This window comes from Podarcis pityusensis, assembly GCF_964106645.2.
Source record: "Podarcis pityusensis genome assembly, chromosome: 4".
NCBI lineage: Eukaryota > Metazoa > Chordata > Lepidosauria > Squamata > Lacertidae > Podarcis > Podarcis pityusensis.
In genome coordinates this window covers 4,034,477-4,049,772 of record NC_138027.1, presented here as the reverse complement: position 1 = coordinate 4,049,772, position 15,296 = coordinate 4,034,477, and the positions used below count along the sequence as shown (strand labels likewise).

The 15,296-nt window shown below is 49.8% G+C and overlaps 2 protein-coding genes across 3 annotated transcripts in view; both read right to left on the bottom strand.

The window, feature by feature from the left end:
- Window positions 1-13,847, bottom strand: part of LOC308475310 (uncharacterized protein) — a 95,282-nt gene extending 81,435 nt beyond the window's left edge. The window contains exon 1 of one of the 2 annotated variants that reach the window (XM_081002385.1): window positions 13,389-13,847. The gene's annotated coding sequence lies outside the window, so the exon portion shown is untranslated. The remainder of the gene's footprint in view (window positions 1-13,388) is intronic. The other variant, XM_081002384.1, reaches the window with a different exon arrangement.
- LOC308475144 (uncharacterized protein) overlaps window positions 1-15,296 on the bottom strand; it is a 174,169-nt gene that overhangs the window by 117,188 nt on the left and 41,685 nt on the right. The window contains exons 2-5 of the mRNA XM_081002097.1: window positions 11,787-12,279; window positions 11,509-11,590; window positions 3,682-3,764; window positions 140-266 (exon numbers count right to left, since the gene is read on the bottom strand). Of these exons, the coding sequence (XP_080858223.1) occupies window positions 140-266; window positions 3,682-3,764; window positions 11,509-11,590; window positions 11,787-12,188 (694 nt within the window). The 5' untranslated portion in view covers window positions 12,189-12,279. The remainder of the gene's footprint in view (window positions 1-139; window positions 267-3,681; window positions 3,765-11,508; window positions 11,591-11,786; window positions 12,280-15,296) is intronic.

Genomic DNA, 15,296 nt, shown 5'->3' with positions numbered 1-15,296 from the left:
TTACTGTTTATTGTGGGGGTGTTAGGTTCCCAGGTGTTATAGGGGCCACTATTGAGCTCTGTGAAAATATATGAGGTTGGTCCATAGAGGTATTTTTTGAATTTCCAGGCAGATATGACGATCCCACAAGGAGCCTTACCAAGAGAGGCCACGATCCAACAATTCTCCTCCATGACGTCCTTATGCAGAGCTCTCTGGTCAGGATCCAGCAACGCCCACTCCTCGTCCGTGAAACGAATAGCGACATCTTCAAAGCACACTGGACCCTAAAAGAAAAAGGGAAATGTCCTCCTCTGAGACAGCAGAAATATGATCTGCTACACAATGCTGTGTTCTTTCCTTCCTGTTAATAATAATAATAATAATAATAATAATAATAACAATAACAACAACTTTATTATTTATACCCCGCCCATCTGGCTGGGTTTCCCCAGCCACTCTGGGCAGCTCCCAAAAAACACTAAAATACAATAATCTCTTAAACATTAAGTGTCCCTAAACAGGGCTGCCTTTAGATGTCTTCTAAAAGTTTGGTAGTTATTTTTCTCTTTGACATCTGGTGGGAGGCCGTTCCACAGGTCGGGTGCCACTACTGAGAAGGCCCTCTGCCTGGTTCCCTGTAACTTGGCTTCTCGCAGCGAGGGAACCGCCAGAAGGCCCTCAGCACTGGATCTCAGTGTCTGGGAAGAACGATGGAGGTGGAGATGCTCCTTCACGTATACTGGACCGAGGCCGTTTAGGGCTTTCAAGGTCAGCAGAAACACTTTGAATTGTGCTCAGAAATGTTCTGGGAGCCAGTGTAGGTCTTTCAAGACCGGTGTTATATGGTCTCGGCGGCCACTCCCAGTCACCAGTCTAGCTGCCGCATTTTTGATTAGTTGTAGTTTCCGGGTCACCTTCAAAGGTAGCCCCACATAGAACGCATTGCAGTAGTCCAAGCGAGAGATAACCAGAGCATGCACCACTCTGGAGAGACAGTCTGCGGGCAGGGAGGGTCTCAGCCTGCATACCAGATGGAGCTGATAAACAGCTGCCCTGGACACACAATTGACCTGTGCCTCTATGGACAGCTGCGAGTCCAGAATGACTCCCAGGCTGCGCACCTGGTCCTTCAGGGGCACAGTTACCCCATTCAGGACCAGGGAGTCCCCCACACCACGCCTCCTGTCCCCCCCAAAATAGTACTTCTGTCTTGTCAGGATTCAACCTCAATCTGTTAGCCGCCATCCATCCTCCAACCGCCTCTAGACACTCACACAGAAATTTCACCGCCTTCACTGGTTCCAATTTGAAAGAGAGGTAGAGCTGGGTATCATCTGCATACTGATGAACACCCAGCCCAAACCCCCTGATGATCTCTCCCAGCGGTTGCATGTAGATGTTGAAAAGCATGGGGGAGAGGACGGAACCCTGAGGCACCCCACAAGTGAGAGCCCAGGGGTCTGAACACTCATCCCCCGCCACCACTTTCTGAACACGGCCCAGGAGGAAGGAGCGGAACCACTGTATGACAGTGCCCCCAGCTCCCAGCCCCTCAAGACGGTCCAGAAGGATGTTATGGCCGATGGTATCAAACGCCGCTGAGAGATCCAGCAGAACTAGGAAACAGCTCTCACCTTTGTCCCTAGCCCACCGGAGATCATCGAACCAGTGCGACCAAGGCAGTTTCAGTCCCATGATAAGGCCTGAATCCCGACTGGAAGGGATCCAAATGGTGTACTTCTTCCAGGCGTGCCTGGAGTTGTTCAGCAACCACTCGCTCAATCACCTTGCCCAAGAATGGTAGATTTGAGACTGGGCGATAGTTAGCCATATTGGCAGCATCTAAAGATGGTTCTTTAATAAGCGGTTTGATAACCGCCTCTTTCAGCGGGTCTGGGAAGGCTCCCTCACAGAGAGAAGCATTCACGGCCCCACGAAGCCCATCTCCCAGCCCTTCCCGGCTAGCTTTTATAAGCCAGAATGGGCAAGAATCAAGGAGACAGGTGGTTGGTTTCACTCGTCCAAGCAGCCTGTCCACATCCTCGGAGGTAAGAGATTGGAACTGATCCCACGCAACTTGACTAGACAGGACACTAGCACTCTCCCGCCCTGGCCCTGCTCCCACGGTGGAGTCTACCTCTTCCTGAATCTGAGCAACTTTATCTGCAAAAAACTTTGCAAAATCATTGCAGGAGATCATGTGGCCCATACTGGGCCCCGATGTAGCAGGTGGTTCCACTAAATTGCGAACCCCCTGAAAAAGTCTCCTGCTGCTGTTTTCTGCAGATGCAATAGAGGCGGTGAAGAAAGTCTTCTTTGCCGTCGCTACCACCACTTGGTAGGCTCGACATTGAGCTCTAACCCATGTCCGGTCAGGATAAGTAAAACTGTAAAAATTACAAACACATCAAAATCAAACAAATTCCCGAACCCAACCAAACATCCATCCCACCCCCCACAAAAAAAGCAATCAAAAGGGAAAAAAGAAAATTTTTAGAAACATTTTAAAAAGAACATTGCGCCGCTCCGAGTCCTCCTCGCCAGCAGGAGCAGCAGCAGCAACAACTGTCCTTATGAGGCTTCAGGCCCCGCCCTGGGCCAGGTGGTGAGTGGCAGGAGCGGGGCCCTCAGGCACTCACGCAGGGGAGTTGTTTCAATAGGATTGCTTTGCTGCACATTTTATTTATGGATGCTTATTTTATTCTAAGTTTAAATTATGGGTATTGGTTTTTGTGCAAATAGGTTGTACTCCACCTTGTGTTATTCAAGTCATTCTGCCTAGGCAAGCATTCCAGTTTCCCCAATGGAAGGATCCACTTTCTCCTCTCCTCCTGAGCTGTTCTGGGGAGTTCCCTCCCAATGCCCTAGAGCCAGATTCCAGAGGTTCATGGGGGCATAGAGAGGGGGAGTAGAGTAGTTTGGATTTGATATCCCGCTTTATCACTACCCTAAGGAGTCTCAAAGCGGCTAACATTCTCCTTTCCCTTCCTCTCCCACAACAAACACTCTGTGAGGTGAGTGGGGCTGAGAGACTTCAGAGAAATGTGACTAAGCCCAAGGTCACCCAGCAGCTGCATGTGGAGGACCCGGTTCACCAGATTAGGAGGAATGGGGGGGCAGGCCCCATTTTGCAGCCGATGGGGCTGGTTCGGTGAATCCAGGCCGCTATTTGTTCTCATTTGTCCACTGCTTAGAAAACCATTTTTGCATTCAGTTATCAATCTAGAAATAAAATAAGCCTGTTTTTGATGGCCATCTGTCTTGGTTGATCTAGCAGAGATTCCTGCATTGCAGGGGGTCTCCTGGCTCTGAGAGACAAGCAGGGAGGGTGGCATCTGGCAAAAGGAGAGGGAGCCACCGGTGGCTCCTCCTTCTCCTGACTCACCTCAGCCTCTCAACCTTCCTCTCCCACTTGCCTCCTTCCTCTTCTGCCTCTGATTCTGCATTGCATTCTGCCACAGAGTCTCCCAGCTCACTAAGCCCTGTTTCCCCTTCAGCTTCTGACACCTCCTCTTCCCAGACTTCTCCCTCTTCTTCCTCTGACCGCTCATACTTCCTCCACCTCCACTCCTTCGGCTCTCAGCCGTTTTCCCTTCCTGGTTCCCTGGCTGCTTCCTCCCACCATTCCTCTGTGCCCAACCAGTCCATGATATTGCTCCATCCCTTGGCCTCTGTCCCCACAAGGCAGCTTCCCCTGACCTGATCTGGTTCCACAGCCGCTGCTTCCCTTCTGCCCCCATGAAAAGGCGGATCAGGAGGTCTTGCCGGCATCCTTCTGCCACCTGCAAGAGAAAAAAGGTAAGCAGGACGCCTGGAGTGCCTGCTTCTCTCACAGGTGAAACAGGGCATCTCTAACTACAGATGGGGCTTTAGAAATCCATGCTGCTTGCATGGAGCCGACTAAAGAAACTTGTTAGTCAGAAGCAACCCAGCAATAGAGCTCTATTAACAGAGGCAATAATTCAGTCTTGGTTTCCCATTATTACAGCTGCAGAACTAAAAACTTGGTTCACTTCAAGTGAAGGCGTTGTAAGGCCGTAATTAAAGCTAAAGGTTACCAATGGTTACCAAAGGTTTCACATTTTTTCTTTATGGCTGCTGTTCTAATAAATACTCCTTCATAAAAGTCATTGCATTACTTTCTTCATTAAATTATCTTTCCATTGCTATATAATTTTATGGTATTACTCCACACAAAAGTGGTGTTATGAGCCACCAAACCTCAGAAATACACCTTTCAAAATAGGTTTCCACAATTTTGGCCACTAGTAGAAGTTGTTCATTTTAAAGTTAATGTTCTTAATATATGGGATCAGATTATTATTATGTTTCATGATTATATGTGTGTTGGAAGCCGCCCAGAGTGGCTGGGGCAACTCAGCCAGATGGGCAGGGTAGAAATAAAAATTATTATTCTTACTACAGTGGTACCTTGATTTAAGAACAGTCCTCTTCTGGAAAAGATTAAGTTTGTAAACCGAGGTACCACTGTATCATCATCATCATCATCATGACTGCTGCTGTTGCTGCTTGTGTGAGTGCTGGGAAGACCGCTCCCTCTCCTGCCAATTCCATCTGGCCTAGGGGGCGGGACCTGCACTCACCGCCACAGCTTGAGGGCCTCCATCAAGGCCTCTGGGACACTGCTGCTGCTGCTGCTCGCGTGGGTGTTGGGAGGACCGCTCCCTCTCCTGCCAACTCCATCTGGCCTAGGGGGCGGGGCCTGCACTTACCACTACAGTTTAGAGGCCTGAGCAGCTACCTGCAGCAAGGGACAAAGTGGTTTTAAATGTTTTAAGCGCTTTTAATTTGCAGCACTTTAAATGGTGGTTGTTGCTTTTTATAATATTATATTATTCTGGCCTTGACCGGATGGATACTGGAATCAACAGGGGAAACCCACATGACCTGAAAGTGTTGCTGTGCAATGCCAGGTCAATGATGAATAAAACCACTGTCATCCACGACCTGATTGTGGATGGAGGATTTGACCTGGCATGTGTGACAGAGACCTGGTTGGATGAAGCAGATGGGCCTGTCTTTGCCGCTGCTTGCCCACCAGGCGTCTCTTACGCACAGCAACCCAGGTCATGTGGGCGGGGAGGGGGGGTTGCAGTGATTTTTAGTAAGTCATTAGTCTGCACCAGGCGTCCTATTGGGAAGACCCAGTTTTCTGAGTGCATGTTCTGGAAGTTGGGCAATAGGGGCAGTACAGGATTCCTACTGGTGTACCGACCTCCCCGCTGCACCAAGGATTCCCTGCCCGAGCTGCTTCAGGTCGTGGCGGATGTTCTCCTGGAGACACCTAGCTTGGTTGTCCTGGGGGATTTTAACATCCATGCCGACATGACCTTACAAGGGGCTTCGTGGAAAGCATGGCCTCCATGGGGCTGTCCCTGAATAAGTTTGGCCCAACTCATAGCCGCGGACATGCCTTAGACTCGGTGTTTACAGATGTTGGTGATCTGACACTAACTAAAAGCAAAGCAAAAGTAGTGCCATGGTCAGATCACTTCCTGGTGCAACTGGACTTCTCCGCAACCCTTCCCCTCTGCAGGGAGGTGGGACCGATTCGGATGGTCCGCCCCCGCCACTGAATGGATCCAATTGGCTTCCAGAGAGTGGTAGGGGATGTTTTATCCCAAGTTGATGGCCTTTCAGCGGATTCCCTGGTGGCCCGCTGGAATGCGGAGTTAACCAGGGCTATTGACTGTCTGGCTCCGAAGCGCCCTCTCCGATTGCATGGAGCCCGGACAGCCCTGTGGTTTTCCCCGGAGCTGAGGGTGATGAAACAATCGTTGAGACGGCTAGAGCACCGGTGGCGGAAAACTCATTCTGAATCAGACCGGACACGGGCTAGAGCTCAACGTCAAGCTTACCAAGTGGCAATGGTGACGGCGAAGAGGGCCTTCTTTGCGCCTCCATTGCATCTGCAGAAAACAGCAGGAAACTTTTTCAGGTGGTTCGGAATCTATCGGAACCACCTGCACCACCAGGGCCTGGTAGGTGTCAGGAAAAAGCACCAAGGCAAAAGCCAGCTCCAGATGGCTGGAATGCAAAACAGGATGTTGTGGTTTTGCAGATGTACTGTTGGAGAAAAGGTGGAGCCTATTCTCTGTACTGAGCACCGGATGTTAGCTCAGTGTGTCATATGACCTGTGCTGGAAGTACAGGGGAGGAGTGTGAGTCTCTTCTGATGGAGTCTGAAGGGAACAGTCACATTTCTATGTACTGTTGAATGACAGGAATAAAACATGTAGAAAGGACTCCTGTCTGTCTCATTTCCCCTCCCTGGGGAGAATGCAGGGAGGGAGAGAAGCAGAGAGAAGCAGAAGGTGTGTCCTGCTCACGTTTGAGGAGGATCGCCGGGTTTGTTTACCTAGCCTGCCGGGATCGCAGACGGACGGTAAACAACAGTATCTCGCTCAATTGCCTCGGGGGAGGCCAGGTACCTCTGCCTGTGGGCTGAAGAAGATACTGACATATGGCAGCCTTCGGATGGTTGCGATTCATCGGACATCTGCATGAGAGGCTGGTGGATCGTCCTCCTCTGCTCCAAGGAGGAAGAGAAGCGTCTGAAAGAAGCCAGAGGCTCCACAGACAGCTGGTGGAAAGAAGAGGTGTTTTCCAAGCAACGGAGCTCAAGGTATGCTGCATTTCGGGCTAAAAGTGTGAACGCAGGAAGATTAATTCCCTGGTTCACGGAGCTGCGTTTCAAAGAAAACAAAAGCTCCGGGAGAAGAGGCTTGCATTCCACAAATTCTTGTGGTTGATAAACTGTCCCATTGAAATGCATTGTTGCTAGGTAACGGAAAGTTGGAAAGTTACTGGCAAAGGGGCTGGAGTGTGAGCCTGGGAAAGCGAAACAAAATCAAAGAATGTTTTGGCTACAAAGTTCACGTGCCCTTGGAAGGGACTTTCGTAGCAGCCTGAGTTTAGCTGCCAGGTGCAAAAGACCGTAAACAACTTGCAGTTTGCTGCGTGAGAAAAGGAAAAAAACAACTGTTGGATTTTACAGTTTGTTTGACAGTGTGAGCTGGAGGCTTGGATTCAAAATGGATGCCAAGAAGGGGGGAGACTTGCCTAACATCTCCCCTGACCAGAGACAGTTATTCATCAGGGTCTGGATGGATAACTACCCCAGAAGGGGTGAGCCAAGATGATGCTGGCCAAGTTCCTAAGAGCTCAACGAAAGCTGAGGAGAGCTTTGACCCCAGAGGGGAGAGTGCAGGAACTGTGGCTGTTGGAACTGTTGGTGTTCCTGAACAAGGTGCAATGGGTGTTGCTGACAGGGGGAGGGAAGAACAGAGTTCTAATTCCCCCACTGCTGATGCTACTGGAGAGCATGGAGTAGCATTGAGTGCTGTCCGATGCTACAATTGTGGACAGACTGGGCATCTACAGCGAAACTGTAAGAAGCCGCGCCAGTCAAGAGGAGCAAAGAGCAGCTCTACGAAGCCTGAGGCGTCAGGCAAAAGCCGTTCCAAGTGCCAGGTGAAACCTGCAAAGGCTATGATGGCGAAAGGAACCACGCCAGATGTTGGGAACTCGTTCATAATCGACACGGGCACAACGGTTCATATGTGTCCGCACAGACAACTGTTTTCGACGTTGAGGAAGCAAAGCTTCACTGTGAAACAGGCCAACGGTCAAGAGCTGGAAGCAACCGGAATTGGGACTGTGTATCTTGAGAGTCTGAACTTGACTATAAGTGATGTTTACCTGGTTCCAGAACTGAGATTTAATCTGCTGAGCGTGTCGCAGATTGCAAAGAAAGGACTGAAACTGTCCTATGATGCTAAAAGCTGCAAGATCTACAAAGATGGAGAACTGTTTCTTACTGCCAAAGAGAAAGATGGATTGTATTTGTTGACTTTTGATCAAAGTGATTACATGAAATGTAATTCTTCTGTTTCTAACGAAATCTCTCTTGCAGGTGTGACCAGTGTGAGCACCAAGACCAAGAAGGTCGACAGAGCATTTCAGCGGGTGTATGCTGATGTGATTGGTCCTCTAGAACCATCTAGGGGCAATGCAAAATATTACCTTTTGTGTGTGGATTGTTTCACTAATTATTCTTGGGTTTATATGATGGAGAAACCGCAAGAAACTTTAGAAAAGTTTCAGGAGTTTTGTGACAAGGTTAAAAATATGCATGATGCTAACATTGATTGTCTTTTCACAGATGAGAAGCAAATTTTTCTGTTACAGAAGTTTCAGAAGTTCCTGGATGGAAAAGGGATAGACCACAAAGTTGCAGTTTCGCAAGAAGCGTGGAACAGGGGGGTCTGTGTGAGGGTGAACAAAGAATTGCAAAAGGGGATGCATGCGCAATTGCTGAGTTCACATTTGCCACATGAATATTGGGCCGAATCGCTAGCGTCCTATCTTCATGTGTGGTTGAGAAAGGTCTCAACAGAGTTGGGATGTTCTCCTTTTGAGAAGCTGTTCAATAGAAAACCTTCTGTTGCCTATTTTAAGGTTTTCGGGTCTCATGTGAGAACAGAAGCTCCAGGTGGAGTAAAGAATGCCAGAGGCATTTTTGTGGGTTATGAAAAGGGTCTCTACAGAGTAATTTTGTCTGAATCTGGTCAGGTGATTCTCACAAAGTTCCTAGAGAGTGCTCCAAAGCAAGAGCGGATAGTACAGACTTTTCCCACAGGAAACGATTCAGATGATGATGATGATTTTTCTGATGTCACAGATTACAGTGGTACTGACGATGACAGTGATAGCTCAGAGAGTTCAGTTGTAACAGTCATTGAGAGAAAATCTCACACAATGGATAGACCTTCACAGGTGAAGGAAGAACCACTGATTGCTACTGGTTCTCAACAGAGTCCAAAGGTTGAACCAGTGAGCAGAGAGGATCAGCACCTCATACGCAGGTCTGAGAGAGTTACAAAGGGTGTACCACCAAAGAGGTACTCAAAAGAGTTTGCTAACTTAGCTGTTGCATGTGTTGCTATTGTTAACAACTCAAAGCAGGTTGAAGCAGTGTCTAAGTCAGAGACAAAGACACAACAGAGAGTAGCAAGCCAAGGTAATGCAGAAGCACTCATTCCTTGGAAGCCAGACAACCAGAGAGGTACACTGGTGAAACCAGTGGTGGGGAGTTCCAAGGGTGGAACTGAAACAACAGGGGACTGTTATATGTATAACAACTGTTTGTTTTCTTCTCTGGATCATGTTTTGCCCATTGATGCTTTTGGGGGAGGATGTCAGGAAAAAGCACCAAGGCAAAAGCCAGCTCCAGATGGCTGGAATGCAAAACAGGATGTTGTGGTTTTGCAGATGTACTGTTGGAGAAAAGGTGGAGCCTATTCTCTGTACTGAGCACCGGATGTTAGCTCAGTGTGTCATATGACCTGTGCTGGAAGTACAGGGGAGGAGTGTGAGTCTCTTCTGATGGAGTCTGAAGGGAACAGTCACATTTCTATGTACTGTTGAATGACAGGAATAAAACATGTAGAAAGGACTCCTGTCTGTCTCATTTCCCCTCCCTGGGGAGAATGCAGGGAGGGAGAGAAGCAGAGAGAAGCAGAAGGTGTGTCCTGCTCACGTTTGAGGAGGATCGCCGGGTTTGTTTACCTAGCCTGCCGGGATCGCAGACGGACGGTAAACAACAGTATCTCGCTCAATTGCCTCGGGGGAGGCCAGGTACCTCTGCCTGTGGGCTGAAGAAGATACTGACAGTAGGGACCCCAAGATCTCCTGCAATGCTTTTGCAAAGTTTTTTTGCAGACAAAGTCGCTCAGATTCAGAAGGAGGTAGACTCCACCGTGGGAGCAGGGCCAGGGCGGGAGAGTGCTAGTGTCCTGTCTAGTCAAGTTGCGTGGGATCAGTTCCAATCTCTTACCTCCGAGGATGTGGACATGCTGCTTGGACAAGTGAAACCGACCACCTGTCTCCTTGATCCTTGCCCGTCCTGGCTGATAAAAGCGAGCCGGGAAGGGCTGGGAGATGGGCTTTGCGGGGTCGTGAATGCTTCTCTCTGTGAGGGAGCCTTCCCAGACCCGCTGAAAGAGGCAGTCATTAAACTGCTTCTTAAAAAAACATCTTTAGACCTGGCCAATTTGGCCAACTATCGCCCAGTCTCAAATCTTCCATTCTTGGGCAAGGTGATTGAGCGAGTGGTTGCTGAACAACTCCAGGCACGCCTGGAGGAAGCGGACCATTTGGATCCCTTCCAGTCAGAATTCAGGCCTCAACATGGGACTGAAACTGCCTTGGTCGCGCTGGTTGATGATCTCCGGTGGGCTAGGGACAAAGGTGAGAGCTGTTTCCTAGTTCTGCTGGATCTCTCAGCGGCCTTTGACACCATTGACCATAACATCCTTCTGGACCGTCTAGAGGGGCTGGGAGCTGGGGGCACTGTCATACAGTGGTTCCGCTCCTTCCTCCTGGTCCGTGTCCAAAAAATGGGGGGGGGGATGAGTGTTCAGACCCCTGGGCTCTCACTTGTGGGGTGCCTCAGGGTTCCGTCCTCTCCCCCATGCTTTTTAATATCTATATGAAGCCGCTGGGAGAGATCATCAGGGGGTTTGGGCTAGGTGTTCATCAGTATGCAGATGACACCCAGCTCTACCTCTCCTTTAAATCAGAACCAGTGAAGGCGGTGAAGATCCTGTGTGAGTGCCTGGAGGCGGTTGGAGGATGGATGGCGGCTAACAGATTGAGGTTGAATCCTGACAAGACAGAAGTACTGTTTTTGGGGGACAGGGAGCGGGTTGGTGTGGGGAATTCCCTGGTCATGAATGGGGTAACTGTGCCCCTGAAGGACCAGATGCGCAGCCTGGGAGTCATTAATCCAGCAATTAATCCAGAATGCGGCAGCTAGACTGGTGACTGGGAGTGGCCGCCGGGACCACATAACACCGGTTCTGAGAGATCTGCATTGGCTCCCAGTACGTTACCGAGCACGATTCAAAGTGTTGGTGCTGACCTTTAAAGCCCTAAACAGCCTCGGTCCTGTATGCCTGAAGGAGCGTCTCCACCCCCATCATTCAGCCCGGACACTGAGATCCAGCGCCGAGGGCCTTCTGGCGGTTCCCTCATTGCGAGAAGTGAGGCTACAGGGAACCAGACAGAGGGCTTTCTCGGTAGTGGCGCCTGCCCTGTGGAACGCCCTCCCATCAGATGTCAAAGAGATAAACAATTACCTGACATTCAGAAGACATCTTAAGGCAGCCCTGTTCAGGGAAGTTTTTAATATGTAACGCTGTATTGTTTTTAACACTTGATTGGGAGCCGCCCAGAGTGGCTGGGGAAACTCAGCCAGATGGGCGGCGTATAAATAATAAATTATTATTATTATTATTATTATTATTATTATTATTATTACCTGCTGAAAACATTTAGACATTTGTGCCCATTTCATATGTATGTTTGTGCAGAAATACATCTCCCCTCCTCTGGACCCTTCTTCCCAACTGTCTCCCCCCAAAACAAGATGAAAAGAACCCTCAGATGAGTTGGGAAACCAACAGAATGAGACCAGTGGAGAAAAACCACCTTCCTCCTTACCCAGCGGCCTCTCTCTGGTGTCCAACGGAGGCCTCTCTGCCTCACAGGAATCCAGGTCCATTTCTGCAAAGAGATCCTTTCCCTGAGAAAGAAACAAGGATTCAAAACAGAGAATGGGGAGAAATACTAGAAAGAGAATGGCAAAGACTTGAAGGGTACGAGATCTCATTCCATGGATGCTTTCCCAGAAAAAGGATGGGCCATCAGCAGACCATTATGGGATGTTCTCTGTCCTGTTTGGAGCCCCTTGGGAGTATCCAGAGGAAAGTCTCTCTCACCTGCTTCCTCTCCTCTGCCTGGCTCAGGAGGAAACCTTCGGCCAGGGCCACCGCCTGCGAACTGGTCTCCGCTCCACAGTCCCTCACCCAGCTCTCCATCTCCAGGGGAAGGACAGCCAGGAACTGCTCCAAGATCACCAGGTCCAGCACCTCAGCTTTCGTGTGCCTTTCTGGCTTCAGCCACTGATGGTCAAGGTGGTAGAGTCGGCTGCAAACCTCTCGGGGTCCTTTGGCCTCCTGGCAGCAGAACTGCCTCAACTGCTGGCTCTGCACCTCTGAGCGGAGGGTGTCCCCCTCACCATGGATCTTCTGCACAGAGTTTTCCCAGAATCCCCCACTGCTCCCAGTTTGGTTGGCATGGCCTCTTCCTGCTTCGGGGCCAGTTGGGTCTCGCTCATCCATCTGTGCTTTCAGGAAGCCTCTGAGAGATCGGAAGGAACCCTTTTGTCTTCTGACAAGTTCTGTCTGTCGTAATGAAAAGCTCAAGGAAATCCTACAAAGCAAATACATTGTTCTGTTACAGAATTTGTTAGGGGGGGGGGATGGTTCCCTGAGTCTTGCTGGAAACCAGGGTTGGACTGCACCGGATCCCAGACCATGAGCTGTCTTTCTGAAAAGGAGGAGGAAGAGGAGAAGAAATAAGTCCCTAGCCTTCTAGCAATGCAAAATGTGGAGGCAACTGAAGGGATTTCTGCGAGATTAATCAACCTGGTTTCTTCTTCCTTCCAGTCAATGCATGAAGTCAGAACCGAATGACAAAGGAGTCATTTGTATCTCGTGATAAATGGATGTTTGGCTCTAGTGGGGGTCCTCAGGAGTTGTTCCCCCCACCCCACTCCCCTGCTTCTGTCTCGTTTTCTTGCACTTGGACTCTCTGCCCCTCTCAAGACAGACTCCTGGGGTGGGGTCCCTTTTTCTTTGCTCTTAGGGCCAGGTATGTATCTGGAAAACCCCAGAGAGCCAAGTGGACGGGGCCAAATACATCTCACTTGAAATTCAGGTGGGCAATTTATTACTATTATTCTGTAAGACAGCTTAACACACACACAGCCATTGATGCGAAGGTCCCTGGAGGTTCAGTGAGTAGCAGCGCCCATTTCCGGCTGCTTTTCCAGCAACAATCCCTTTGGGACAGAGAGAGGATGTGGTCCTGGGATGCCCTGCTCTGGGTGCAAGGGGATTGCTGCAGTGGCCTCCGTGGGGAGCTGCCCTGGGAGACACTGGGAAACTGGTCTGCAATGCAGCAGCCAGACTATGGGCTGGGATCCCTCTCTTTATTCCTGGCCTTTCTCTCCCAACTTTTTTGGGGGGGGGGCTAGTCCACCTCCTCCTCCAGCTTTGGAAAACCATTTGCACACGTTTCCTCTGTTGTGCAATGAGGCTGAGCGACGTCACACAGAGTTAAAGTCCCAGGGACTCCTTTGTTTAAAGAAGGGAGATTTCGTGGGAGTCAGGGATCCTCTGATCTGCAGGAAGGAGAGCGTGGCAGACCTGGCCCCTCCCTGGCAGGACCCTCTCCTCCCTGACTTGGGGTCCCCCCTCCTGCAGGAGCAGATCAGGCCCCCCAGGCCCCCTCCCCTGCTGCAGCCCTGGGACCCCCACCAGATCCCAGAGAGAGAGGAGACTCACCAGATCCCAGGAGGGGGCAGCGAGGCAGCCCTTGCAGGAGAGACCCCAAAGCAGGAAAGGACTGGGGAGGGAGAGGCCTTGGCTCTGGAGGACCTGGCCCCCCCTTGCTTCCTGTCCTCTCTAGGAAGGCAGCTCAGTTCCCTTTAACCCTTGCAAAGCCGATTCCTCCCTCGCTCAGCCCTCTCTCAGATTATTATTATTTCTTATGGATTAAGGGGGGCAGCTGCCCCCCCTGGCTACACCAATGCCCAGATATCCTTTTGGGGGGTGAGGCTCTTGGCTGGACTCTGAGCATCTCCCTCCCTTGGCCAGAAACCAGAGGAAGAGCTTGCAGGGAAAAGGGCTTTGCAGGAGGCAAGGAAGCTCCTCCTAGAATTCAGGAGTGGAGAGATAGGAGGGGATCCCAGGGTCATCTAGTCCAACCCGAAGCCAGAGGGGGCCGGGTCTAGTTCCCTAAACAGGCAGCCCTGTTTAGGGAAGCTTTTAATGTTTAATAGGTTATTGTACGTATTTTAGTGTTTGATTGGAAGCTGCCCAGAGTGGCTGGGGAAACCCAGCCAGATGCGCAGGGTATAAATAATAAAATATTATTATTATTATTATTATTATTATTATTATTATTATTACAACCCCCAGCAATGCAGGAATCTCAGCTAAAGCATCCATGGCAGATGGCCGTCCGATCTGTGCCCAACTGCTCTTAGGTGTCCCTCAAGGCAGCGGATCCTGAGTTCTAGCACTGCTGAAACCATTGCACTGGCTACCAAGGAGGAACCATGCGAGGTTCAAAAGAAATAAATCCTATTCTCATCATAAATGAGTAATACCTTCTTATGCACGCTTATGCACGCAACAAAAGTATGCCATTTCCCTTTCCAGAAATGGATGGTTGTTATTATGTTTAGGGAAGCTTTTAATATTTGTTGGACTATTGTATTTTAATATTTTGTTGGAAGCCGCCCAGAGTGGCTGGGGAAACCCAGCCAGATGGGCAGAGTATAAATGTTATTATTATTATTATTATTATTATTATTTATTCAATTGATCAGGTGAGTTTTCTCCTTTCGAAAGAGGGAGGTGGAATCTCCACGGTTGCTAATAGCATAACGTTGAAAGACTAGGGAAATATGGGGAGCCCTGGAGCATCTGCTTGGCATGCAGAATGTCCCAGGGTCAACCCCTGACATCTCCAGCAAGGGCTGGACGAAATCCCTGCCTGAAACTCTGGGGAGCTGCTGCCAGTCAGTGTAGACCAGGGGTCCTCAAACTATGTCCCGTGGGCTGAATCCAGCCCTTCAGGGTCGTGAATCTGGCCTGCACGACCATTTCAGAGCCCACCAAGTGTCCGAGGCTGAAAGCATCTCCCCGCCCGCTCAGTCAGTCCCTACATTGCGCGGAGGTAAATGCCACTAGAGTGGTGGCGGCTCTTCCAATGGAAGGCCAGGGGGTTTCACCCGGGGACAGGGAAGTGTTGTCTTTTGGCTTGAAGAGGGAAGTTCAGGTTGGTGGAGGAAGGCAGACTTGGGTCGATTTGGTTTGGTTACATAGACGTTTACTTTAAAGATGGTAGAAGGAAGTATAGTCCTATTTCTGTAAGTGGCACAGGGGTCTTTCCACTCATGTGGTTTACATGCTCTGAAAGATGGGATCTGTTTTGATATTTAAATTTTAAAAGGGTGGAGTGGAACCGGAGATTGACCCTCTTGTTAGCCTGGGGCATTGGTCAGCAACCTTTTTCAGCCATGAGGTGGTCCACTGTCCCTCAGACCATGTAGGGGGCCAGACTGTATGGGGGGGGGGGATGAACAAATTCCTATGCCCCACAAATAACCCAGGGAGGCATTTTAGATAAAAGGACACATTCTATTCATGTAAAAACAC